The sequence below is a fragment of the Catharus ustulatus genome, chromosome 4 (assembly GCF_009819885.2).
Source record: "Catharus ustulatus isolate bCatUst1 chromosome 4, bCatUst1.pri.v2, whole genome shotgun sequence".
In the NCBI taxonomy this organism is placed as follows: domain Eukaryota; kingdom Metazoa; phylum Chordata; class Aves; order Passeriformes; family Turdidae; genus Catharus; species Catharus ustulatus.
Window position 1 is genome coordinate 57,149,378 of NC_046224.1, and position 27,965 is coordinate 57,177,342.

The window sequence follows — 27,965 nt, forward strand, 5'->3', positions numbered from 1 at the left end:
CTCCGATTTGTCACGAGTATCTTTAACATAGCTTTTCTTCAAAACGTGAATAAGCAGAGACTTCTTTATTTCAGTGCCAGGAACACAGGGAATTACTCCTCCAAGAACGTTCTGCTTAGTAAACAAAATCCATCAATTTGATACACTTTTTCTGCTGAGTCATCGTTACATAAGCTCTTTCACATTTTATGCATGATGTGCCTGCTCTTTAAATTTAACCTTAACCCGAACTGTTCTTGCTAGTTGAACAACTTCATCAATATTCCTACCCTAAGACAATTGGGCATCTCTACCGAGCTCTACTGATTGGAATCCTTGGTATTCTAATCAAGGTGGGAAGGGTAGGGATTTCCAAGCAGCGTAACTGGTCTGCATTATGGTCTGCAGAGTTTCTTGAACAAAATGTAAGATATCCAGTAGCTTCTTGGCGAGGTTTCTGCTGCATATTTTGAACACAGCACTCCTGACATTCCTCTACCTTATACATCACAATTTGCTCCTTGTAATCAAAACCACATCCTTTATATTTTTTAATCGATTACTTTATCAGAATATTTATAACATTCCTTCTAACTGAAGTCTCAATCGGTCCTCAGCTCGTGGGGGAATATGACACGAGCACTCTATTTTTCTTAAAAAACGTGACGCGCTTGAAGCAGGGAGCTGTGGGAGCTCTCTGGAGCGCGGAGAAGGCAGGAAGGGAGGCAGGGAAAGGGGCAGGGAGGCAGGGAAAGGGGCAGGAGGAGGGGCTCACCCTGAGGGATCCGCGGAGCGGGAGGCTCAGTCCATGGCCGCTGTGCGCGGCTGAGCCCGGGGCACCGCGCTGCCTCCCGCACAGCCCGCGCCGGGCCCGCCTCCGCCTCCGCCCCGCCCCGGAGCTCCCGCCCTCGGCCCGCAGCCGGGGTCTCCTTCCGTCTCCCGCTGCGGCCGACAGACGGAGATAGGACAAGTCGCCGGCCGGGTTCGGTGAGGACGGGAGAAGGAAGGAGGGAAGGGAGGGAGCGGGGCGGGAGGCGGCAGGCGCTGTCCTGCCCTGTGCTTGTTTCCCTTCTGCCTGCGGGGCCGGCAGGAGCCGCTCCCCCGGAGCTGCCGGCCCCTGCGGAGGGCTGGGCGGGCGGGCGGGGCCCTTTCGGTGGCCGGGCTGCGGAGCGGGGAGGCCGCAGGGCCGCGGGTCGCGGTGAGGCGGCCGGAGCGGGGCCGGGCGGAGCGCGGGGCCCTGCAGCCAGCCCGCTGCTCGTCTGGCAGAACAATTAACATCAATTAGTAAGTGTTCTGCGAGAGCCTGAACAAGGACAATGCGATACGCGGGCTCCGGAAACATCCCCGCCCCGATCGCCTAAAGGACGCAGAGGTTTGTTTGCTGTTTTTTCTCCGTAGGGTATGACAGTGCAGGGAGATGCGGTTGAAGCGTAATAAAAAAAAAAAAAAAAAAAAAAATCGAACAAAACAACAAACGAGGAAATCCCCGCCCTCCCCTTCTCCCAATACAAAACTGACAAGAGAAAGCAATCACTGTCAGGGTTGAAGACCGGGTATTTTGGGTGTCCTGTGTTTAAATTCTGCAATGAAAGTCCAGCGTTAGTGGTTTTTATTTTGCTTCAGCCTCTCAGATAGGCATTACAAGCTGTGCGGTAAGGAGCCGGCCCTCTGCTTTGTGTGAGAGGGACACCTGCAGTCCTATATTGTGGTTGAGCTGATGAAACTGTTTACTATTAAAGAAAAAAAAAAAACCCAACCCGATTTAAAGGGCTATAGGCTCACTATTTCTGCTTTGGGTTGTTTGAGTAGTGTAGCTGATAGAATTAACTCGCTTATTGCATCTGCAGAGGAGAGGCAGATGGAAATGCGAGAGAAAAGTGCAAATATCCCATCAATCGTAGCAACTTTCTTCCTGTGCTCTGGGAGATGTGCTTTGTATGTCTCTGGCATCAAAGAAAATCGGAGGTATCAGGTAGAACATGAGTAGGTTTTCTGCCGGAGCACTGGATGTATTTCAGAAGCCCATAGGAATGCTGGTGGTTGTTTTCCTAGAAGTTGTTGGGAGGCTGCCTCAACTCTTTCGATGAGCTCCGTGGCAACTTTGGGTATTTCCCTGCTCTTAACTAGCCTCCTGGGAGGACTTAAAAATAGAATGAAACAAACCCAGCTCGTCGTGACTCCTGGTAAATATTTTCTCCTGAGAAAATATTCATCTGAGAACGATGGGAGTAAAAATTGTTACAAACATAAAAAACTCCTAACTGGACTCTTATCACCCTGTTCTGTTGAACTAGCCAACTGATGTTCCAAAACATTCAGATAGACATTCCTGACAGAGAAAACAGACTTGTGATAATGATTACTTTTATATTACTGTCTGCAAAATTAAATGCTTTACTCTTGATTCCTGTGCCTGTGTAAAAGTTCCCCTGAGTCTCAAGGTGTAAAGTCTTGGAAAACTTGCTGTGGTAGTTCCCAAGATGTTTACCAGGAGCCATTAGTTCAGTGTTTGTCTGGCTCACTGCAGTGAGTTCAAGAATCCAGCCTTCTTTGTAGTTTAAGCTTAAACAATATTTCCCCCCCACAGGAAATAATATATTGTCTGACGTTTTGGCAGAAGAAAAAAAACCATTACAGAATGCTTTGTATCGAGTCTGTTACAGGGTGTTTTGGTTTCCTTCTACATAAAAGCTCAAGCTTTCTCCAGTTCATTGGTTCATTTTTGTTAGTTTTATTTTTGTTATTATGGTTCTGATTTCTGCTTAAAACACAGATGCTTTTTTGCTCTTCCCTTTCCTACCAGTCTTCAAAAAAAATAGTTGTAAATTAGTAAAATATTCCGATTTGCAGGAGGCTATCTCTCAAACATGGGCTCTTTAGAAGCCAACAATTGCTGACTTGGATTGTTTTCTGCAGACTGAGGTTTTTTTGTAGGAGAATATTTTATGTTTCTAAAATTTACACAAATCAGCCTTTCCCAACTTTTATTTACTTTTTTTTTTTTGTTTAGTTTAATTTGCTGCAGCCATGTCAGTGGATTGGAGATCTGGAGACTGTCATAGCATTTGTGGTTTTACTTGTAATAATTAACCTGTTAGTTTGATGTTGAGCCTTTCTTCTTTGTGTTGAAGACTTATAGTTGTCAGAGGGAGAGCACTACTCTCCACCCCATAATTTAAAAGGCATAGATGAAGACAGCAACAGGAATAAAAGAGGGAGCAGAAAGCCGAGAAGGTGCAATTCAATTCTCTTAATTCCTAGAGGAGCTCCTGCTTTGCTAAGCATAGCTGTGTGAAAAACAGTCTGCTGGTGACTCAAAAGGAAAGAAAAAAGAAAAGCAAGGAAAAATTATGAAAACACCCATTACAGTTTTTAGCATGAGGTAATGCTAATTTTTGCTTTTTTAAACTGTTAATGGGCACTAATGAAAGGAGACTGGTGCTTCACAGGAAATTGAAATTCAAACTCTACCAGGGGATCTTTTGATCTATTACTGGTATCAGGACATAGGAGACTCTGGTGGTTGTTGGTACAGGTCATTGCTCCTTTGGTTAAAGCAGCACTTCAAACTTATTGGCTGTTGTGCCTTCTAGGAGCCAGGACCAGTGAGGAGCTCCTGTTCCTCTGGTGAGTGCTCCACATCTGTCTGAAGAGACACACAAGATTGCTGAAGTAAGTGATCTTTTGTTTTTCTTTCTAAAGTGAAATTGTGGGTGCCATTTTATTGTCTAGTTTGGTTCATCCTGAAGAACCACAAGTGACAGCATCCATGCAACTGAAGAGGTAGAAATAGGAAAGAAAATAGGATTGGAGGTAACATAAACTTACCAGCCTGTCTTTGTTACTCAAAGCATTTCTAAGCTATATTAAATACTGTTGCATGCAGTTTTTCAAAGAACTGTGGTACATTCCCATTGCTGACAGGGAATCAATTTTTATTTTTGATTGCTAGCATGTTTCTGACTGTCGTTTCTCTTTCTGATAAATATAAGCCATTCAACTTCTCAGGATTTTCAAAGCTGCATAGCGCAGTGGAAATGTAGGACAAAAATGCTGTAGGAATCTATACTTGGAGGAATTTCATGGAAGCTAATTTAATGGAAGGATTGATATTGTAACTTATAGCAGGCAGGAAACTTCACCAATCAGAAGATTTTTAAAAGCATTTTTTAAAAACATTCCAATGATCTTTCAGGTAGTGCTATGCCTTCATGCTGGATATAAATGGTTTCCCTAAAATGCAGATATCCGTAAGAGTTCTAGTATGTGTTTGTAAAAGGTTCCTGTGACCAAAATTCAATTAACTTTTTAATTTGCACTTCAGTCAGTATCCTGTACATAGATTGCAAACTTGTCTCCAATGGGTGGTCATTAGGCGTTGGATGATTAGGGAACAATACTTCTAAAAGATGTCTACAATTACTGGGGATGTAAGACAGTTCTTTAAATGTGCGTTGAAACTTGAAAGGAATTTGGAAATTCCTCAGAGATTGAAGCATGTGTATGGTTTCTTTGCATTTCACTTGTTTCTGTGAAGCGTGTGAAATACTGAGGCCTGGACAATAAGTACTGAGGCCTGAACAGTAGGCACTGAGCCAAAGTTGACTCTAAATGAACCTTCCAACCAAACGTTGTATAATATTTGTATTGTACAACGTTTATTTATATTATTAGTGAAAGTTGCAGGATCATTAGTGAAGTATGTAGTTGTGGTAAGAGTGTATTTCTTCCTGTGTTTAAAGGCCAGTCAGGGCCATGAAATCAGGTACCTGTCCTTGTTTGGAGGTACATTGTCAAAGCCAAATCCCTTGGTTCCTCCTTGAGCCCTCGCCAGGCTTTGGGTGGAGCCTAGGAGGAGAATGAAACCAAATGTTCCTGCAGTATAAGGTATGGAAACTTGTTTATTCACCAACATAAAAGCTGGACCCTCTCACAACGAAGATGGAGACCTCACCTGCGGGTGGATGTACCTGAAGAATTTCCCAGTTACCAGGAGTGGCTCTCCAGTCCTTCGCTGTGTCTGGAGCTCCCCAGCTGAAGTGCAAATCTGGATGATAATAAAATATTAGGTGGTGTACCCTTCTTAGTTACTATAGGCAATCTTCTGTAGTAGTGACTAGGCACATTGCTTAGCTTATCCTTATATCATTCTTTGCTGTTTTAAACCTTAGTAAATTACACTTATTCCTTAAAGTTGGTGTTTGTGTCATTTGTGCTAACCATGTCCACTGGCAGAACAGTGTGATGGTAAATAGCAAGTTGCAGTTGAAGTGTATGGGTGTAGGTATTTTTCTAAAAAATGTCATTCCATCCAAAAAAAGAGCAGTTTTGGACTCCACTTCATCCTTAGCTGATCTTCTTCCATCGTAGTAATATTCACAACTAGAAAAACATGAGCTATAGTTACAGCTATGTGTTTCAGTTATATACCTCAACTTTTCTGCAGAGGCAAGGATATTCCTGTATAAAGGAGTCTGATGCTACCGTTAGAAAAGCTTTAATCTGTAGGATTCTGTGGAATATTTAGTGGTGTCAATTTGTCTGATGAATCCAGTCCCTGCTATTAATACCTTTTCCCTGCAAATCTTTTCTGTTCAAAATTACTTTCTCAGGCTTACAACTATTACTCAAAAGTGAACATTTCTTTTCCTCTGAGGAGTGTAAGCAATAAATGCTTGGTTGATACAATCAAACAGTCAAATGCAATCTTGAAGATTTAATTTTGTTCTGAACAATGACATCGCTTTTGCTAGTATTGGTGTGTTTCTTGGTACCATGGAGAACTAGAATATAAAAATTCCTTGTGAAACATGCCTGCTCCAAATGCTTGGTGTCCATAGTGCTTGCAGAAGAGTCACTTTTATCTTTCAGAATAACCTTTTGGAACTCAGTTGAGCTGCTGCTTATGATGACAAATTCAGATTTTTCTGTATCTAGTGCTTCTGGTTATTGGTGTGTTGGAATGGTGTTAATCTGCATTAGCTCATTCATGGGGAGAAGAATGACTTCTTTATTCTTGACCCGTTGACTGTGACCACAGTTCCCATGACACTTATGACAGTGTTGCTGGGTGCAAACCCAATATCTTATTGGCAATTATTAAGCTAGTTTTAAAAATACCAATTTAATAAACAGTGCACTATAATAGCAGCTATAGCCTTTTGTAGTGAGGAAAGTCATGGAGCAAATAATCTTGAATGACATCACGTGGCACCTGTAGGACAACCAGAGAATCAGGCTCAGCCAGCATGAGCTTATGAAAGGCAGGTCCTGCTTGACCATCCTTGGTTTAAGACAGTTTAAGGGGAACACTCTAAAATAAGTTATTTCCCCTTAGTTTAACTGATCCCTTTCCACCAATAAGGAGAAACAAGTAGTGGAGATATAAGTGGAAAAAATAACAGTTTATTAAAAAAATCCTGAAATAGCAACAGGCAAAAAATAAGAGTGCCAGTTTTTTTAGAAAGTTGCTGCAGTCTCCTGGACTCCCAGGGAACAAAGAGAAACTCAAAATGGTGGAGTGAGCGCTTCCCCAAGATGGTGCCTGCCACAGGAAAGACAAGGGGAAAATGGTGGCAGTGCCCCTCCCACCCCTGTATCTGTCCCGTGGCTGGTACTCAGTCAAGGGCTGGAACTTGTGGAGGGGCTTTGCCTTCCTGGCAGGAGACAGCAAGGCAAAGCCTCTGGGCTACTGTGTTTCAGTGCCTTCTTGCCTCAGCCAGTTGCTGCTGCGGTAACCCCACTTTTACCAAGAGAGGGGAGTTAAACCAGCCCCTGCCTCTGCCCAGGCCTTTTGCAGGAGACAGTAACTTAACTGCGATGGCCAACACCCCAAAACTCACTCTCATTCTGCAGATTCTTAAAAATGGCCAATTAGATCTATTTCAAAATGAGTGATTTATTGAATAGACAAAGGAAAGCAGACATAAGGCTTAAACCAGACTTCTTACCACACAGGGTAAACAAAGAGACACTACTAGTAGATAGACAGTACAGTGTGATTGAGGTACCTATATTACAACTAGTGAAGAAATACATTGAATCCTAATTTATATTATCCTCCAGTTGCTGATGGGGCATACATCAAATCTTTTCTCTCAATTTCCAGGAAATTTTCTACAAAGATGCGTCCAAGCTTTGCAAGAGAAGCAACCCTACACCTTTCTGGGGAGTGTGTAGGAGGCTTCTAGTATCTCCTAATAGATAATAATTTGTGTGCCTTTTTAGTTGTAAAGAGCAATGTCTTTTGGTCAATGATGCTTACTTTTTAAAATCTCTTCCCACACCTGCTCTCCAGACCAAGGTGTTGAGTCTTAGTTGGGGGTCTCAGCCCTTCTGGCACCAGAGGTGACCTTCAGTGGGTTCTCTTCCATGTCCACCAGCCATCTGTGGTAGAGAGGGACATCCTGCTCCACACATGCAACTGCTGTGCTTCTCTGAGCACCACACACTGGCTGCAGACAGGTGTTGCAAAATTCATTCTAAAATTGTTTTTGATTGGGAAATGCAGTAGAAATGCAGCTTCTTGAGTTGCTGCTGTTGCCAGTAGAGCCAAAAGGCATCCCAAAGACAAGAAAACTCTGCCTGAGTGCCTTTTAAAGACTTTGAGAATGAAGCATGTTCGCTTAATCTCCAAACAAAATACCCCACTAATAAACTAAGAAATACTGTTTATTCAGCATTGGATAACACAATAAAATTGAATTAAGGGTCCTGTTGTTTGGAGGAGACAATGCTAAAAAACAGAAAGGAAGGCTGGGAAGGAGAGGCTGATGCCGCATGAAGGATACAGGAGTAAAAGATAACCATCCTATGAACATTTTGCTGAAAAATTCATGTACTGACTTTCCTAGATCAACTAGGTGGGTTACCCTGTTGTAGAAGGAAATCAGATGTGACAGGCTGACTTTCCCCTCATGAAGCTGTGCTGGCTGTGGCTGATGACTGTTGTCCTCCCAGCAGTTTTCAGTACCTTCCAGAAAAATGTTACACGTTATTTTACCAGATGCTAAATTGACACTGACAGGCCTCTACTTTCCAGAGTCCTCCTTCTTGCCCTTCTTGAAAACTGGGGCAACATTTGCCAGCTTCCAGTCTGCTGGGACTTCTCTGGATTCCCAAGATCACTCAAAAACCATGAAGAGAGACTTCGCATTGTCAGCAGCAGATTATTAGAGATTATTGGATGAATCCTATTAGGATTTGTCAGAAACTGGTAGGTAAAAGGGCGAAATACACTCTTGGAAATGGTGGAATGGGAATCTGCAGAGAAGTGACTACTAGACTTCGTATGCTTAAGTTTACTGTAAATATTCTGTGTTTGATTTGCAATCCGAGATTAAGGGAATTTCTAACAAATTATCTCCTATTAACTGCTAAGAATTTTGAGGCAAAAAAACTCCTGTGTGCTGGTGGTCTTGTGACATCTAAAATACAGTTATAAAGAGAGGAAAATGAGAATTATGGATGTTTATGTACTCTTTTCATTGGGTACATTTAGTTGATTTAGACTGTTTTTCTATAACCATGTAAATCAGACGTGCTGAGTTAGGTTTAAATAATTTAGGTTAAATGAGATATATTGCTAGAAGTCCAAAAGCAGAAATAGGAGAGCAAAGTTTTTCTGGCCTGCAGCTGAACTTTTGTCCTTTCAATTCTTAGAATCTTCTGTTTGCTGAACTACATTCTGCAGAGGTACAAAATAGCTGTGATCATAGTGGCTGGCATTTAAATGTGTATGTTTATAGAGTTTGACTCTATTAAAGGGAGCTTTTGGCAATTAATAAGAATATTTTAGAGCTATTGTGACTTACAATAACAGTAATAATTCAAAAGTATTAATACATTATCTTAATGCCCTATCATACAAAGTTATGCATGATATCAATGACCAAAGATTTGCTGTTGGTAAATGGTCTTTCAGCCACAAGGAGTAGCTTAGAGGTGACCCAGATCAAGGAGAGGTTACAACCATGCAGCTGGGAGAGATCAAAAAAAGGCTCATCTGGGCTTTCATGTTTGTGGAATAAAGTGGTTGGCTCGTAGTCAAATGCCATAGAAAAGGTAGGCATTTGTTCCTTACTAATTAGTCCTGGAGGAACTACCTGCTATGAATGTCTTATTTGCTTGACTGGTGTTCCCAGCTCTTATGCATCAAAGCTCTTTGTGTCACCCTGTTCCTATGTGGGTTTTCAAAGAATAGGTTGAAACTAGAAAAGTCTTTGACCTGGTTATGGCCTAGGTCTTTACTTCCTTTTGATCCTGAGCCAAACTGTCAATAATTTGGTCAAGGCGTTGAACTCATCCCTATGACTACAATCAATCCACATTTTTGACTCCAAGAGTGGTAGTACAGTTAACTCTTCCTCTGTCGTCAATATGTGTTGTGTTGCATGTAAGTGGTGAGGGTACAGTTATTTGATGAGTTGCTTAGCTTAGTAATTATAATTAATGCTTATTATATGCCATTGCACAAATAGATACTGATATCATTGAATACTTTCAGGAGAAGGGTTGAAGTGTTTGTGGCTCCTATTTCAGTGCCAGGTGCAATGTGTGCACAGCAAGGAATAGAGAGAGTAGCCCAGATGACTAAAATCTGGGCTTTCCATGACAAAAGTTTGGAACCTAGGAGACTCAATATTTGCATTTGGAGGGGGGAGTAGATTGGATAAAGAAAACAGACTGCAAGACACTTTTAGAAATACCTTTGATACTGGCATGCAAAAAGATTCCTTTAAAAATAACCCCAACACTTTACATTCTGGGCAGGACCCTGGCATTTACCAGGAAGATAAAAAGTTACAGGTGTTGTTTGAGGGCTGAAATTCCCATCTATATGTGCTAGGAAATTCGGCAAGATACCGGTGATGAGAGATAACAGGAGTGGGAGATATTTCAGCTGATATTGCTCAAGCTACTTTAGCATCAATGGCAGGACTAAAGCCATAGCCTGGAGGAAAATGAGTGAAGGTATAATTAATGCCATTCCAAGTACAAGCAAAGTGAGCTTGGTAGGCCTAGTGGGTGAGACACTGGAGGAATGTCTTTAATGTCCAAACTGACTGTGCATAGATAAGAGAAAAGGTGAATGACATTGATTGTTTTGGCAGCTTTTGGAACTGCAGTATGAGGCAGAGAGTGGGCAAAATTTATGCCTAGGTAGCTGTCACAGGCAGAATGGATGCTTCACACAAGGTTTATCACGTGTACCCTCCTGTTGAGTCTCAGGGTGCAGAAAGGATCCAGTTGGTTTCTAAACTCATCTTCAGAGAGGAGTCTCGGTGTGGCTGGATCCAGTTCTAGCTCCAGACTTAGTCAAAGGTTTATGTGTAAAGAATTCAACAGATGTAGTTGAATCTTTATACAACTTCATCCCACAGAATAAAGGAAGGCAGACCAATATGAAAAAAATATTTATTTTTATGGTGTTAATACTGATGATAATATTGATTATAATACTAGTTAGACTAAAGGACCTTAATTAGAATTAATTACAACACTGTATAGATAGTTAACTATAATTACAGTGACTATAAAGCTGGCAAAATAGTCAAGTAGAAATTGATGTTGCTCACTCATACCAATGTGAGCATATCTCTTTAACTGAGCCTCAGGAAATCATTCTGGAGGTGTCCCCACTCAAAAGGAGGAATCTCCACACACACTTCTAGAAGGGGATACGTTAAGAGTGTTGGAAGCATAAAACAGTGACGAAAATAGCAAATGTCAATATGAGATGGGGCCCACACTTCAGAGCATCAGTGATCAGAGCAGACCTGATGGAGGTTTTTGTTGCCATGGCACCGGATAGGAATGTAAAGTGGGAAGGGAACAGAACAGGCTCAATACCAGGCAATGTTTTGTACAACTGCCACCAGGTATATTTCCTACCAAGAAATACTGCGTACGACAACCACTAAGGGCAGAAAATTTCACCACCCACAGCACTTAGCACAATAGTGGCTAATCAGGACCCTGATGTTGCATTTAGCTGGGGGATGAGAATTTGACATGAAAATTGTAGGGACACATTTTCCTCACCCTCTCCAGAGGGGGCATGTTTCTTTTGTCCTTGGCTATGCTGAGTGCTTTGACATGAGAAATTGGGCTTGTGTTTGCCATTGTGTTGTTAGGGCTGTATTTAGCTGCTCTGCAGTTTATGCAGGTACTGCTAGCACTCCAAAAGAGCTGTGTATGTTGCATTTGATAAACCAGAGTATTTGTGAACCCGGCTGGTTCTTTTAAATGCAGCTGGTTTTTTTTTTTTTTTAATAGTCTATTAACTAGTAGTCTATTGGAGCACCCAGTGCCAGGCCTTTAGTTATATATTTGTAACAAGTCCCTGCTGTTAAAAATTGGGACTGCGTTTTTACAGTGATCGACTGTCAGTCAGGTGTTTCTGGGCCAACTGTTTCAGCTCAGTAGCCTTTAGCTCAGCAGTGTCCGGTAAATTATCAGTACTGTTACTTGGCTGCTTTATCAGGAGCTTTGTTATGTCCTCACCTGTGCCAGTTTCTGCTAGGAAGCGTCGTTCCTCACATCCTCAGAATGTTCCAACTTTGGGATTATTGAATCAGGCTGGTCTCAGCATTGTTCTACACCAAGTGCAGCATAATCCCCCTTCTCCACCTATCACTGATAACTTTCACAATCAAGGTATTGTTCAAGCTGCTTTAGTCCCACGGAGACATTGTCCTGCTCCAGTAGCCCTGGTCAGATGCCAGGACCCAGTGGACCTGTGAGCTAACTGACTGTTAAAAGGGAAAGTGGGTGCAAGTGAACACCCACTTCAGTTCTCTGAGAAGAGACATAATGAATTTTGGGGCTTGCAGGATCATAGGGTGTTAACAGTATGGGTCACTGGAGGTAGGGGAGGTGCTTCTCAGGGTCCCCAAAGTAGGGGGAGTTTGATTCAGAAGTACAAGGAAATTGTACCTCCCCTGGAGCATCATGGAAGGTCTATTCTTGTAGCAAGAGGGCACTTTGGAGTCAAAGACGAAGCCTCTTAGAGGTATGGTCAGTGCTCAGTTTATTGGGCATCTGAGGGGTACATTTATAGTGCAAAGCAAGGGTTCATGCGCTTTGTGCTTACCTATGATTGGCTTGTGGCTATTGTCCATGCGTCTGTGCTAGCAGCAATTGGTTTGTGTTTACTGGTCATGCGAATACATGATAGCATAAGCTGGCGTGGGACTCTGGCCTATAGTCAAAGCCACTTCCCAGAGCCCTGGATGTTGATGTCCAAGCTGCCTATACTCCCTTCTTTTGATCTGTCTTCTTATCAATGGTCCAAGGACACTACCTCCCAGCTGGTTTCCTTAATCACAGCTACAATTACAGCTACATTCATCAGTGGCTGTGTCTCCGGTCACATATCCCATGTCCATGTCTTCATAGTCCGTTCCCACAACAGTGTTAGGCAGCCAGGTCCTGTATAGTATCTCGTGGCCTGTCCTTTCATATAATCCACCAAAGCCCCCACCATATCCCCCAGTATGTTCTGTTGGAATCAGTGATTCAGGGGTGTCTCTGAGAGAGAGATTTCTTTTCAGGGAGAAATCAGAGTGCAGGGATTGAATTAAAGCCTTGGGATGGATTGAAGTATATTAAGCCACTCACACATAAAGTAGAGGTGTAAGTTTAAGTTTTAGGATAACTAAGTTTTAGTATGAGATCTAGTGGTTTTAGTAAGTGAAAGGTTCAAATGGCAGAGTGTGTGTGAGTTCTAGTGAAGGTTGAAAAACATACTAGTGTTTTCAGTGGAGGCTCCAGGAACATAGTTTTAGACATCAAAGAGCTATAGTAAGAATATTGCTGACATTTTCCAGTTTATATGTAACCTGGTGAGTTAAGAAACTAGAATTCTATTAGGTTAAGGAGTGGTGGTCTGAGTTTGCGTCTTAGTCTGTTGAGAAAATTCTATATAAGAACATGCATTGGGGAGAGCTGGTGATTTTTGCCATTGCTTTGCTTTGCTTTGCTCATTGCCATCATCAACACCCAAGAAGAAGATTGGAGCTGCTGCAGCAACATGAGCTTCCTGGGACTTTGAAGGAGCAGCCTCTACTTCCGTCTGGGACTCTATACCAAAACTTAGCATGGATTTAATGTCTGTGACTTTGCTTTCAAAACTGATGTGCCTCTGTAATAAACAACTTTATAGCAACTATTAGCTGCTTGCTCATTTAAGAAAACAGCCCGACAAAGTTGGTGCCTATAGAGCACCGGAGGTCTCACCTCACATTGGTCTATGAATGATTCTGTCTGTGGTAGTAGAAAAGCTAATGCCTTGTAGGCCTTTTTAGGCCTTTCTGGTAGAAATATATGCAGCATTGTCTAATGGCCTCACTGAGTGGCAAAATTATTGGAAAGAAATACTTGTAAAAGGATGTACTTTCTGGAGCTTATCTGAAGTAATCTGTATGTTGCCGTTCTTTCTGGTAGTTTACTGCATCTTGCTTATCTGACATGTACCTGTAGCCCTGTGAAAAACAAGGCATGTAACACAGAGGTATATAAATATGAACTCTGTCTCTGTCCCGGCTGGGCAAGGTTCAACTCAGCAGAGGCTGTTACTTAGCTGCTCTTTGTGATGGATAGCTCTGCAGCTGCATGCAGTGATAAACTGCTGCTGTGCAGACCTGACTAGAATTGTGTAGGAGTTACTCCACAGTGGAGGCTAGAACCTCTCAAAAACAGATCCTCAGGCTGGCTGGCTCTTAGGGAAGTCCCACTTGACTGACCTTGGGAAGGGCTGAAGGGGCTCCTGGAACCTGTGGGCTATTGCAGAGGATGAAAGAAATGGTCCCCTCCATTGTTATCAAGTGAAGGCAGAATTTTGACTGTCCATAGAGACACACAGGTGATGATGGCATTGATGGTGATGTCTACCTCCAAATGGGAGGTCTCTGTAAGGTGCTGCCTCATGGCACCTGGGAGTGATCATCAGGTTCTGTGATGGGTGCTAACAGTATGTTCGATAAGTCTGGGTAACCAAGCCCTGCTGGGAAAAGATGCAGCATAGAGGCTTGTTGGCAAAAGCCGGTAAAACAAGTGTTGGGGCTCTTGTTGGGGCTCTGTGGGCTGCCTTGTTGGAATACCTGGGGCTAAACGGGCTTTCAAGATTCCTTGAGTCAGGACCCTTTAGCACAGGCTCAGGAGGATTTTTAACTACCTCAGCACAAGGGGATTGGTGGTAGCTGTGGCTGCATCCTGACAGAGGAGGCAGGATGACACAAGCATAGCAGAAAATAGTTGGTGTTGCATATAGATAAAACCTTATAGAAGAAAAGCCTTGTCAAACATGGATTTGGCCTTGCTATTCTGGCTAAGCTGGCCTGTTGAGTTCCTGTGAGAAAAGAGTCATAAGAATGTGAATCAGTTTGCATAACAATATATTTTTGTGAGAAAAGAGTTTGCACCTGCAAAAATAAGAAGTCTATCCCGTGAGAGTCCGTGAAGAAAAAATGTAAACATACCTAGAAAGAAACAAGTTTGATGGACATGTACAGTAGCCATTACCAGCCAATGGACTGAGTTTCAATGATTTGCTGATCCATTAGATTCAACCATGGTGCCTTGTGGTACCACATAAGAAGGAGCTGTGTACAATGAAGATTCGGCTATTATGCTCTAAGAAACAAGTGTCTCGTCTGTCTCATTCCTGTCTCTAACGCGAGGTCATAGTGACAAGTTGGGACTGTGTGGTGCTGGGCACTGTGCCCTGCTGATGTTAGTGGGCTCTGAGTGGGCCAGCACTCCTTGACTAGTGGGTGCTGCTGGGCCTCAGATGGAAGACAAAGTCATAGGACTTTTATCTGGCACATAATCCCAAATTAGTGGGACTGCCCCAGGAAATAGGCAGGGGACCTTGATCATCTCAAGTCCTTTATCTTTGAACATGTGTTAGTGATACCAGAAATATAATTGTGTTTTCCAATGGACTTTGTAGTTGGATTCCAGACCCTACAGAAGGGCCCAGGCTTCTGATTCTGAAATTCAGGGGGTATCCATTTGTCATGTAACGTATTTGCAATTCAGGTTAAATAGCACACAGTAACAGATTTGTGAGAGTGCTCACTTGATTTGGCTAGGGTTTTTGTCTATGGAAAAGCACTCAGGGACACAGTTATGATGCCTCCATTGACATCTTACTCAGTTTAATACGATAGTTGGTCTGATTCGTAGGCCCAGCCGGGCTTCAAGGAGGTAGGAATTTGACATGTGATTGTCTAGAATCAAATTGGGCCAAGTGTTTCTGTCCTGGTTGTCTTCTTTCAGAAACTCATTTTCAGGCAGCTTCCAGCTACCTGTCAAGCTTTTCCTGGTCAGATAGAGTTATCACAGAGACTCTGCAGCCCTCTGCTTTCTCCACTGTCACCTCAAGGCTTCTAACACACACAGCGGCAAGAGTCATAGAGTTGTGTCTATTCCAGCCTAAGTGTCCTGCTGGACTTCAGATAAGTCTTGTTTGTAGGGAAATAACTTGGAAATAACTCAGCTGCATTTAGATAGTGCTCAGCATTTCTAAGACCATGAGATAACACAAATAGGCAGGGTAGCTTTCCCTTCATGCTTTTATCTTTCTGACTTACTTATGATTTACTTATGATTACTTATGATTTACTAAAATATGAGTATTGGTCTAGTACCGATACTCAACTGTGACGGACAAAAGACTCTCTAACAATTTAAAGTTAGAAAGGGTATGTTTATTCAGCGCTGGGCAGCAGCGTGGGGTAGTCCCCTAATACGCACTGCGAAATTACAGGTGGTCACAGAGTCTATTTATTGACAAAAGGTTTAAATAAATACATATTCATAATACCAGCCCCTCCCATCCCCTGCTTCCTATGGTAATTAGCTTGAATGGCTATTAAGCATGCGTGGTTGGCTTCTTGAATTAAGTCTGGGGTCGTTTTTGTGGGGAGGGGTCCTAAAAGGAGGAAGTAAGGCGAGTCTTCCTCGCCCTGAACTTTCGACCCTTTTCTATTAATGACAATACAAATGATTTCTGGGGATATTCCAATTTTTCAAAGAATGGGTTTCTGGTTGCGATTGTTCGTGCTTCTTCAGGCCTGCTTACCAGTTTCGTCTTTTCCCATTGTAAGCACAGCTGAGCAAACATGAGATGACAGACGATCAATCAATTATTTAAGTTTAACTAAAATCTTAATTTTTCTAAGATTAGTGTTTCATTCCCCACTTCTCCTTTGAAATGAGTAAATTCTTTTACTCAATATGGGGATTCCTCTTCATCTATCCAAGGCGCATGGCGACGATCTCTTAAGACCAAGCCATATGCCTTCGATAGCGATGCCAAATTTGCCACTTGCTGTAGTATCTTCCAATTCTAAACAAGCATTGCAATAGACAAAATCAAACTTATGCTAACTAAAATCAGCAACACTGTGATAGGATGAATTAAGGTATTAAGCAGACTGGTTGCAGTTAATGATGAGTCAAGTGTTTTTCTACGATTTAGTCGTCTATGATTATGATGGGACACACTGTTCTGAGACAGACACAGCCTTGTCTTATATACACAAGTGAAGTTGTTTGGTTGGTTAGATGCATTTCAAAGTGGCAAATGCTTTGTTTTGTGTTCTGGCAAATATTTTGTCATATTCTAAAGTTCTTTCACATATATATCTTAATTGTTTCTTCATAGACCAGGCTTCTAGGTTAATAGTTTGCTATTTTCCCTTAATTTTTCATGCCTTGAACATTCTATGTTCAAAAGCGTACAATACAGTCCCTTCATGATTTACTCTTAAAACAGGGCTCTATTGGATGTATTAAGTTCACAGATGCATTGTGTATAGTTAAATTGAAGGCTGCTATCATATTTGTTACAAGGTCATAAGTAAAATTGACGGGAATAGAAGGGAACAGATAGTTCCCTCTGTGAGAACGTCTGGCACCCAGAGGTAAGGCAAGGCACCAAAACAGTCAGTTCAGGCACTTGCTGCAAGGCTCAGGCTAGTCATGATGCCATGTACTGCATCCCTCTGTTGACACTGGAGTGGAGGAACTAGGTACAGGGAGGTGAGTTAGATTTGGAATATAGTAACAAACACTAGACCAACAGCTTTAGGGATGAACAGTTTATCTCAAAACAACAGGTGATTCTTGGGGATAGTCCTGTGTGTTCCTTTTATAGTAATTTCTGTAACACATAACTCAATGGCTTACAAGAATTTCTAGGTATATCCATTACAACCTCCACCCCCGATCCTTTTGGACCAGGTTATATGGTTTAACATTACAATGAACCTCCTCCCCTTGTCTCCAGCCTGGCTTCAACAAGGGGTTCCTAATTTTTTTTTTGGTCTTGATGGTGACAATAATTGGATTTTACTCTTTTAGTGAAGTTGTGTTCTGCCTGTAGTCAAAGTTCCTCCTCTAGCAAGGATTTTACAGTTACTAGTGGTTGGCATCTTAGTTTTGTTTGCCTCTCTCACAGTTATGTTCCCAGAAAATGTAAATGTCTTAAGTTATCTCAGCATTTGTCTAATTCAAGGATGTAATTATTTTATCCCAAATCATTTTTCAGGAAATACCCAGTGTAACGTTAGCAGCCTGAAAGCTTTACCTTGGATGCATAAGCCTGTTTTCTCCACAAAGATTCTTGCATCAATGTAAGTATTGTCTGCACACTGAATGTTTTGACAAATTTCATATGCTACTTTGTTTTCCTGTCTTTTTTTTGTTATTGTTGTCTTACGAGAGCAGAGAAAGTTAAAGAGTGAAGAAAGATTGAACTGTCTTTGAATATTTTTTTTGTTAGTCATTAGATAGTCAATAGAGTTGTTAGCTGCTTCTCTTTTTATACTTTAACTGTGTTTTGGGAAACAATTTATGCAACTTGACATTAGCAGTGCTGATGTCCATGGGTTGTGTAATGGGGTTGCTCTCCTACCAAACAATTTAGGTTCAACAGTTCTGTTAATGATGCATTCTAAATCACTTCTTAGTAAGTGAAATAGGTCTTGATCAAAAGGTTGTAATTTTTGTAAATTTTTTTTTTAGCATTTTGGGTTTTCCTGAAGAAAAAGAATACAAGAAAAGATGGACTGGAATGTAAGGCCAGTCCAGAATGCTGATGCAAATACAAATCTGCAAAGTAAAGGAGCATGTTTCACTCAGTTACTTCCTAATGGGCACACCTTTCCTCAGACAAATGCCAACTCCTCTAAAAATGCATGCACTTATGCTGAAAATAACCAAATGATGTATGTGCCAGCTATCAATGTTACCTTCCCTGCTGAAGGATTCAAAACTTCAGATCAAACCTCTCCAGGAGCATCTGTAACTGGTAATAATTTTTTTATGTCAAAATACTCAGTTAAACGACATGAACAGATGTATGTACCAGCTCTAAAACCTCCCATTCAGAATTCACCTGTGAGGCCAGAGATGAGTCCGACTTCTTGGCCAGTCTCTAATCCCTACAGTTATCCCTGCAGAAATTTACCTCCCCAGCCCTCTCAAATGAACATGGGGAATAACGTAAGGAACGTGCTCGGGGAGCCTCAGTACGCCAATACCAACGCTTACACCGTGCAGCCAGAAATGCTGCAGCATAATTCTCTGAGACTTGCAACACTACAACAAGGTGGCATTCATCCCCAGAATAATTCTTTTCCTCTTAGTACTCCTGGGCAACATGTCCAACCCCAAATATTTAATTCCAGTGCTCAACAGGGTAAAGTTTCGTATTCGATAAATCAAAATACTGGGACAAATGTACAGCTACCACAATTTCAGCAGAGTCAGATGGCATCAGAAGCTTCTAGAGGATGTTCTGCACCATCTCTGTTGCCTACCAACTGTGTTCCAAGACCTGCAGCCCAATCTTCAATGGGTGTACCACAAGAAGTGCAAAATATACCTAATGGATATAACATTAGCCAGCAGAGGTGCCCACTGGATCAAAAAAATGCTCCGGGGTTTAACAGTATTCAGCAACACTGCCAGAAGCAGCAATCCGGAGAAGTCAGTCAATCAGTCAGGAATATCTGTAATCCAAGTGGCAGTGTAACAGCAAATCCGTCTTTTAATGAAAACTCTGTGCCATCCCCTGGCATTCCCAAAGCACTGCTTGATGTTGTGAAGGAAATAGAAGCTCTTTCTTCAAAGCCACTGAGTGATCCTGCTTCAGTTCCAGAGAGCCAGACTAATAGTTTGATGAATGGGCCTGTTGGTGCTCAGATTTCTTCAGCGACAGCAACACATGGAATGGGAATTACAAAGGAGAGACTAGCTTGGGAAGCTGAGAAGCTGAACTGTCTTAAAAAAAAGGTTGTCCTGCTTGAAACGGTTCATAATTATAAAAAAAAAATCTATCATCACAAAAGTACTCTCCCTCCTCCTCCTAGTTATCCATGTTCCCCTGCTAATTGTCTTCCGTGCATGCCCAAACAAAATGTGCCACCTTCCCCATCTGAAGCAGTGAGGACAGAGAGGCCCATGCTCAAGGTTTCACATGAAGAGAGAAAGGACAAAAATCTAGCCAGCGCTGATAACCGAAGATTGGAGGTGACTCAAAGTAACCCTCAGGTAGAACAGGGAAGCCTTTCTTCAAGCTTCACTTCTATTCCCCCTCAGAGCAAAGTCCCAGCTCAATTTAATAATCCTGAGAGCTCATTGGATCAAAGGGATGTGCATGCCTTGACCTCTTCTCAAGGAACTGTGACTTCTTCGAACAATGCTTCATGTTTTACTCAAGCAGGGAGCTCTGTCAAGATTGCATCAAAGAGTTTGCAAATTGGCCCCGAGAACTCATCATTTCTTCAGTTTGTATTGAGCAGCACAAATGCGCTGAAAGAGAAGACAGCTGGTGCTACTGCTGATAAAATACTGACGACTCTCTTGTGTAATGACAAACCACTGCTTGATACATCTGTCTTGGGTGGAAGCTTGCTAAAAGACACTGGTGAGAAGAATGTGAAAAGTCTGAAAGGTGAGCAGGCATCTGTCGCTCACACAAACTCTGCTGCATCAGAAACAACTGCATCTGGTGATGCTAAATTCCAGACTGAGGTAGCTCAGAAAAAAACGCCATTTACTGAGAGTGCATCCTGTAACCAGAGCAATTGCAGTTACTCTGTGGAAGAGCTGGCTGCATGCCTGCGCTTGTGGGAGAATTATCCATCAGAATCTGTAAGTGTGCAAAATAAACAGTCAAATGAAAGCACCACGGCAAATCAGGTTTCACCTTCCAACCAAAACACAACGAAGAGGGAGAACAAAAATGTTTTAGCTAGCCTGGATGAGGCCGTTTTGCCTGTAACAGCTACCTCTGTGGGACAAAAACTTGATACATTGACTTCCAGTTTGATAAAAAATTTTGAACCTCAAGTTGCAGTTGTCTCTCCTTTAGTACTTTGTGAACAAAAAACACTAAGTGAGCAGGGAGGCAATATCTTAACACCTGAAGGTAAAACCTGTCCAGCGATCAACTTGGGGAGCACATGTAGCTTGCAAGAAGAAGGGAAAAGTTGTGTAAGTGTGGTAAATACTGCCAAAGGAACAATAGAAAATGCTTGGTCATCACCCAGTGATTGTATTCTGGAACAAAAAGTGGACTCAGATTTGCAACAGATCAAATTAGGTGATGAAAACCAAAGGAAAGTTAGTCAATCTGCACAAGATGCAAGAGAAAATCTGGAGCTTGGATTACAAAACAAGGCTACTATTCCTGAATCAGGCACAAATTTTTGTAGTCAAACCTCTCAAGAAGGTATAAGAGACCATGAAGACAAGCAAACTGTGTTAGAGGCAGGAGATACATCCACAACTGTGCAGGAAAATGACATGTTTTGTATTTCTAGTGTATGCTCTCTTGTTGAAGGTGATAAATTTTACAATCCGCAAATAGCAGGCATGTTCAAGTCAGTCTATGAGACACACGTATCGGAAGGAAATGCATCTAGTGCAAACCAAAAGGAACAACAACCAGACGTGCAGAAAACTGAGCTGAGCAATAACACTTCCCAAAGAGAGAGCTTGCTGCTGAAGATGTTGGAAGAATCATCAACTCATTTGGAGAAGGAAAGCAGTGGCAATCCTCCTAAAGCACTTTCTACCTCTGAACAAAACGCATCATTCAAGGCACCTTTCAAGCATTCTGAAAATTACTTAGAAAGTCTTGCTAATATGACTCAGAAGTTAGGTCAAAATGCAATATATTCCTCTGTCAGCAGAACTGCTAAAGCAAATGCACCCGCTGTTCCAGAAGACCACAGTAAACAAAATTCCATGCCCAGTAAAAACAGCACAGAAAAGGAGGTGAAATATTTTGGAACAGAACCTAGTAGATACCTAAAAGACCAGCTGCTTGCTCTAGTGAAAGAGTTTCCATATGGCATCGAACGTGCTGATATGCTAACAAAAGAAGCAGCACAAAATCATTCTGTGGCTGAACGGACAGAGAATCAGTCTCAAAAAGAGATTAAAATTTGTGACAAGAATTCTCATTTGAAGGACCCAGTAAATCAGACTAAAATTGCAGTGTTAAGCTCTGATCAGGTTCAAGAATTGTCTCCTGGACTCAACCAGTGTCCCTCTAGTGACAGCAAGAGAGAAATGAGTCAACAGTCAGAAAAGACTTCAGCTGACAAGGAGAACCTTGAAGGCAGTGTCCAGCCTAGTCAGAATCTATGTGAGCAGGAAAAAGCCCCACAAGAAACATCTAAACCCAGTGAAAAAATTGAAGATTGCTCTTTAACAGGTGGTGTATCTGTAACTTGTAAAACACTGCATTGTCCCTCTCATTTAGAAGCATCTGGTTCAGAGAAAAATGTTTGTCAACTTTCTAAAACTGAAAACAATGATTCTGCAGAGACAGAAAAAAACTACAGTCAGTCTGATGCCTTGAAAAACTGTGCAATGGGAGACCTAACAATTTCTGGAAAAAACCCAGACAGTGTAAGTAAAAATAAAGATATTTCCAAATACACTTCTACAATGAACAAAAAACCTAGGCTGAAGGTAGATAATGAATACAAACTGCCTACAACACAGCAGGAAAAAATTGGACCAGTTGATTCCTTTGAAAACCAGGATGCTGATAAATACAAAAGCAGCAGTAGGAAGGAACATCTGCAAATTGACAAAGGAACACAAGTGTCAAGTAAAGAGCTTCATTATCATGAAAAAGAGCACCAGACAGCCTCCCAAGAGTTATCAGAGAAAACTGATCATACACATGCAGACGGCATGGCAAAGTTGTCCATAAAGAAGGAGAGAGTTTTCAAAACTGAGTCCCTTTCAAAAGATATAACCAAACCAGGTTTGACCATGAAATCCAAAACGGACATTCACCAATCTGTGAAGTCAGAAACTGTTGAAATTAAGCACTCTGAAGTCAGTCAAGGACAAAAAATTCAAACTTGTGAAGAGAACTCAGCTGAAGAACAAAATTGTAGGAAAGAAAAGGAGTTGCTTAGGCAAGATGTAGGAATTAGTGTCAAAGAGCAAGCAAAATCACCAGCAGAAATAAAACATAAAAAATCGATTAGTTGCCAAGCTGATGCTGTAAAATTCTCAGATAGTAGCATTGTAGACTTCAAATCAAGACACACAAAATATTCTCAGCATAAATCTGTGAAAGTTCACCCTTTTCAGGAGCAGCCATACAAACGGAAGATGAAGGAAAATATCGTTGGGAAGAGAGAATTTAAGAAAACAAAGCTAGAAGAGGAAGGACTGAAACAATCTGAAGCAAAGAGTTCTAAGCAGCTTGCACACAATTGCTTGCTAAATGCTGACAAAGCTAAAAAACTGAATGGAGAAAATGGTTGGAAACCAAGGAGTTCCTTAGATTGCTCTGTGCTTAAACTGCAGAGAAAAAGGGCTCGATCTTCTAGCATGTCTAAAAACTACTTTTCTAGCAAAGAAAGACATCTTGATGGTCAAAACAAAGACAAGTGCTCTGAGAAAGTGTTTCCTGATAAAAATCTTCTGTACCTAAACAGAAGAAATAGCAGACTAAAACTGCATCTTCAAAAGGAACCCAAAAAACACTACCTGAACAGAGTGGCATTTAAACGTACAGCGCAGGAGCGCATCTATCTGACAAAATTAGAGACATCACCTGTCAGACCCGTCTGGCATAAAACCACCAAAGTGTCTCAAAGCAGCAACTCAAAAAGAGACGTGTCTGTCTCGACAGTTGAGAAATCATGCAAACAGGAAGTCCTTGGGTTCAAGCTGTGTCCAGACATACTGTTAAGAAATCCAGCCCCTGGTGAAGAAAGCTTACCTGCAAAGAATTCTCCAGAAAGAGATAAAGTTGTTGTAGAAGGTATGATGCTCACTTGGTTATTCATTTGTAAGTAAAATCTATGTATTCCTGTTTAAATTCATGTTACACAAAGCTACAGACAGTGAAAACATGAGGCTGTAGAGGTTGAAGACCAAGATATGCCAACTTGCTCTCTACAGACCCCAGCTGTGTCTTTTGCTGTGTCCTGCAAAAGGACATGAGAGTTTTCCTTCAATTTTCTGTAAGTCTTAGATAGTGAAATTAGAATACTTTGGAACATGGCTGTTTCAAGTAACTTTGGGAGAAGGCTTTCTAAAGTACTTGAAGTTAGTATGGCTTGGTTGTAGAAAGTAGATTCCCTTGGTGTAGTTACCAAAGGTGATCTGTATTCACTGTTCACCTGGCTGTGCATCAGTCTAGCTGGACGAGGAAGGAGAGATCTTTTGTGACATTGAGGAATAGAGCAGGCATAGGCCAGACATATCCTGCCCATAGTCCCCATAACTTTGCCATCTTTGCTTTAAGCATCCCTTTTTCCTTCTCTTCTTCCTTACCCCATTTTTCACCATTTTACATGGTGTATTCTGAAGCATATTTATGTCAAATGTGGTATTTGATTTTTAAATGAACCCAAATCTTAAAGGTGTATGTATCAGCCCTTGGAGTAATTTTCATACCCAAAGGAAATTTCCTTTTGCATGTGCTAGTATGTGTTAAAATTTAATACTGAATAGAGGCCAAAACTTGTGATATAGGAACCTCAGAAACATTTTTTGAAAATTTCTTTTTAGGTGTTAAAAGTAAAAAAGAAGATTGGTTAAAATGTGAACCAGTGAAGCAAAAGAAACTGGAAGAGATCTCTACAGGTGAAGTGACTTCTGAATGTTCCATTTGAAATACAAGTTAAATCCTCTTTGCTTAGTTTTAAATGTTCCTTTACAAAAGTAAACCTTAATAAAGCATTTTAAATTATTATTTACTCATTCTGTTGATTAAAAAGATACCATAGAATAGACTTAAAAGTCTCAAAGATTTGTGTAGTGTTTTATTGCTTTGTGAATATGTTACTGGAAATGTTGAAATTTTCCTGTGCTGTTAATTTGGATATAGCACTGGTAACAGCATTTAAATACAATTTAAAATTGTTTATAAAGACTCTTTCACGCTTTAAAATATGGGAAGAGATGTAGTGGAATCTAGTGCAAAAACAGAAAGTTATTTTTAAAATAAATCTGGCTTTCACAGTACACTGCTACTGTCCACACATAACACCTGTGCTCGCAAGTTCCAGGACCTGTGTGTCCCAGTAGTCTGGACAAAATAATCTATATGACACCCAGAGGAAAAGTCAGGCTATTATTAACATCTTCCTCATTTCTCTTGAATGGCAAATTGCTTTTAGGATGGTCTTTTATACCCTCTAGGAGTCAACTGTCACAGCAGTGGCAATTTTCATCTCAGGATCTTGTTTCTTCCATCCTTTGCAAATCTTGGGTGAGGTTGCTTCCAGCTGTCCTTGTTTCTTTGCTTTAGGTACCTCTCTAGCTCTAGCCTTGTTTTCCTAGTGGTCTGACAGGAAACAATGCATTCTGTAACCTCGTTGTTATCTGTTTCTTTGCTTTAGAGCAGAGGGCTTGCATGCTGATACTTGCATTGTGGTGTTGCAAGTGATGTAGTTTGCAACTTTTGCATCTTTTATTGCTGTTGCCTGTGTCCTTGGGCTTTGGTGTCTGCCATCTTTTAGCCTTTCCTCTTGCTTCTTCTCTTCCTTTCACAAATGCACGTTTTCTGTCACACCTTTCTTAGGACTCTCCAGAAATCTCTCCTGTGAAGACACCCAAATAGCCATTTTGTGCTTAAAGATGCACTGGAGATTGTTTTAAATCTGAGGTGCCTGGTGCTTTAGGAAGAAAGTTTGTGGCATCGTTTTTGACACTGAAGGTCATAGGTACCACATGCATAAAGAGAAGAGTCCTTTGAGACTCTTGCTTTAACATGCTTGTCTGTCTTGCAGCTGAGGACAGTATTCCCCTTGATACAGCTATACAGCTTCTGGATGGAAATGGAGAGACTCTTCAGATTCCTGTCAAAGACTCAAAAGAGATGTTTCAGACCTACAGGAAAATGTATCTGGAAAAAAAGATGCAAAAGTCTTGATAGTACTTCTATATCAAAGGTCTTACTATCACTGAGAAAAAAATGCCAACACTAAGAATATTTTTTCTTGTTTACTTAATATTGCTGAATAATTGTAAATCCCCACAGTTTTCTGGTGGGTGTTGAAAGTTTCCTTCCCTATTTTCCTCGTATTTGTGAATAATCACCATCTTATTTTGTATTTATTGTCCAAATATGCTTTGGTGCTGTAAATGCTGTTTTAAATGTATTGTTTCTTTTGGCGTATTTGATTCTCTTTTTTAAGATAGAGTAGCTCATTGAATCTTGACCAAAAAAAAAAACAAACTCATTTAAACTGTCATAGCCTGTTTTCTTGCCTGATTCTCAAAAACTTCTACTTGTTATACTTTCCATTGCTGACAGTAGAAAAATATTTCAGCTGCAAAGGGATCGCAGTGGATTCCCAAGCATTACACTTCTCTTTCCCACTTACGTTAGTCTGATAGTTTTGCTTCTAAAAAGGCTTTCTGTTTTTGTAGAAAATTTTTTTTTCTAAACTGGGAATAGAAATATAAACCCCTCAATTAAAGCACACAGATCAGGGGCATTTATGAAGTATTTATGCTGCTACCGAGTTTTGTTACATTTCTTTTTGTGAAGCTGTTATGGATTGAACTCGGAGTTCTTAGTTTGAAGTCTTCCGTTTACTGAAGACTTCTCTTGCTTTTCGTTCTTTCTTTGCACTTGAAAGAAAAGTGCAGTTGTTGAAGCGCGGGGAGTTCGAATTCACTCTTGTCTGGATTAAATTGCTGAGTTCAGCTAGACTGTAATTAATGTCTTTGTTTATAAAGTGTTAGATTATGTTTGCTTACACGTTCACTGACGTAACAGTTGTGGTTGTCATTGGCTATCTTATGTTTAAGTGCCTTTTCACTGTTACTCAAAAGTTAAAATCAAATCGTATTTTTACAGAGATTTGGTACTTGATTCTTTCTATCTTATTAAACCTTTATGCTGAACGAAAAACCTGTAGATACTTTACTGAACAATTTTTATACTTGAAATAAACTTTTGAGGATTACACCTTGTCTTTTTGTTCTAAAAGTATGAAGCTGTGCTTTTTGCAGTCAGTTAAATAGGCATTGAAGATATTCCTGTAGATGAAATGCAGCTTTAAAATAAGTGATGGTTTTTCCTTGTTAAAAGAAAACAGTTGTAAGTTTGTTAGTTTGCTTTTCTCTCTGGGTGCAAAACTATTGGTCTGTGGGGAATGTTGCCACTGGAGGATTTTGTAATAATGTTGTCAACTCTGAGAAGGTTTTTCATTTTCTTGAGAGTTTAGTTACCTGTATTATACTGCCCACATGAAGGAAGATTTATTGCAGTCTTAAGTGTACCCAGTACAAAGAGTTCCTGTCAGGAATTTAGTCTGGGTTTTGTTCTGCACAATGATACATGAAGCCGACATACATGCTTGAGTCAATTCTTTTCAATAGGAAATTGTTCAATCCATTGACCCATGATGTTTATGTTCTAAATATTTGGAGAAATCTTCTCACTGACCTTGTGCATCCAATAAGCAAGAACGACAGTTTTGAGTCCCGATGAATACAACTGTGTCTTCTTCCTCCCTTACACCAAGAAGTGAATCTTGGCTCTGTGGTAATGTTTACATGGTGTCTTGTGCTTACACTGATTTGGTATGGCTGGGATCTTTGGGATAGACTGGCCATGTACCTTCTGCTTGGTTCTTGTGTTGGTTGGTTGTTGTACAGTCAAGAAAGTAATGGATGAAGTATTTTAACATAATGTGGGTTCAATGGGCTCATTGGGTTCAATGGTACCATTTTTCAGCTGGCTGCTGTTATTTTGAACTGCCCTGTGCAGTTACAGTCTCCAGTGTAGTCATATCATAGCAATTTTTGCTGATACTGGAATCTCTCTGGTAATTTGCTGTGGCTCGTAAGTTGGCCACTATCCATTCAAACAGCTGCTGGAAGGAAAATATCTGTAAGGAACAGTGTTAGGGCTGCAAGGAGTACCTACAGGGAAAAGCCTGTGACCATCTGCTCGACAGAATGAGCACTGTGGATATGTGCATCAATGTCACATGTAAACACCAAACATTATTGTGGTCATGCTGGCTTGACAGACAGATACAGAGCAGATGCAACTGTCTCTAGCACTGCCTGCGTCACCTGTGGGCATCTCCAGCAACTGCAAGATAAATGGGCAGTTACAGGAGCCAACAAGAAAAACTTTTATAGGGAAGCCTGATGCTGCTTCTCAGCATTTCTGCTCTGCATTTCATGCAGCTAACTGGTTGAATCTGTTCTGATGTGCAAGTACATCCAAAGCAAATTTCTCCCCTGATAAGACCTTAAACAGCTACAGACAAGACTTAAACATGCATGAGTCCCAAAACCTTACATTTTAAAACATTTTATGACAAAAAGATATTTTTAATAGAAAGAGTATGGGAAAGAGAGCAAAGGACAAAACTTACACGTTTAGTGTTTGGAGGCGACTATTCAATACAAACAGTAAGTTCTTGGGACTTAATGGCTCTGTAAACTTAACTGATTTTGTGGACTTG

General features: G+C 41.0%; 1 protein-coding gene across 3 annotated transcripts; it reads left to right on the forward strand.

Annotated features, from left to right (window-relative positions):
- The first annotated feature begins 879 nt into the window (after positions 1 to 879).
- Positions 880 to 26,585, forward strand: RESF1 (retroelement silencing factor 1). Of its 3 annotated transcripts, XM_033057854.2 has the most exons (7): positions 880 to 966; positions 3,573 to 3,651; positions 8,021 to 8,194; positions 17,537 to 17,621; positions 18,013 to 23,290; positions 24,043 to 24,117; positions 25,266 to 26,585. In XM_033057854.2, exons 5-7 carry the CDS (start codon positions 18,052 to 18,054, stop codon positions 25,406 to 25,408), a joined length of 5,457 nt encoding a protein of 1,818 aa, XP_032913745.1. In that variant the 5' UTR covers positions 880 to 966; positions 3,573 to 3,651; positions 8,021 to 8,194; positions 17,537 to 17,621; positions 18,013 to 18,051; the 3' UTR covers positions 25,409 to 26,585. The 3 variants fall into 3 exon arrangements, with proteins under 3 accessions (XP_032913745.1, XP_032913742.1, XP_032913744.1); XM_033057851.2 differs by lacking the exon at positions 8,021 to 8,194; XM_033057853.2 differs by lacking the exons at positions 880 to 966; positions 8,021 to 8,194 and adding an exon at positions 1,238 to 1,351.
- Positions 26,586 to 27,965: the final 1,380 nt, after the last annotated feature.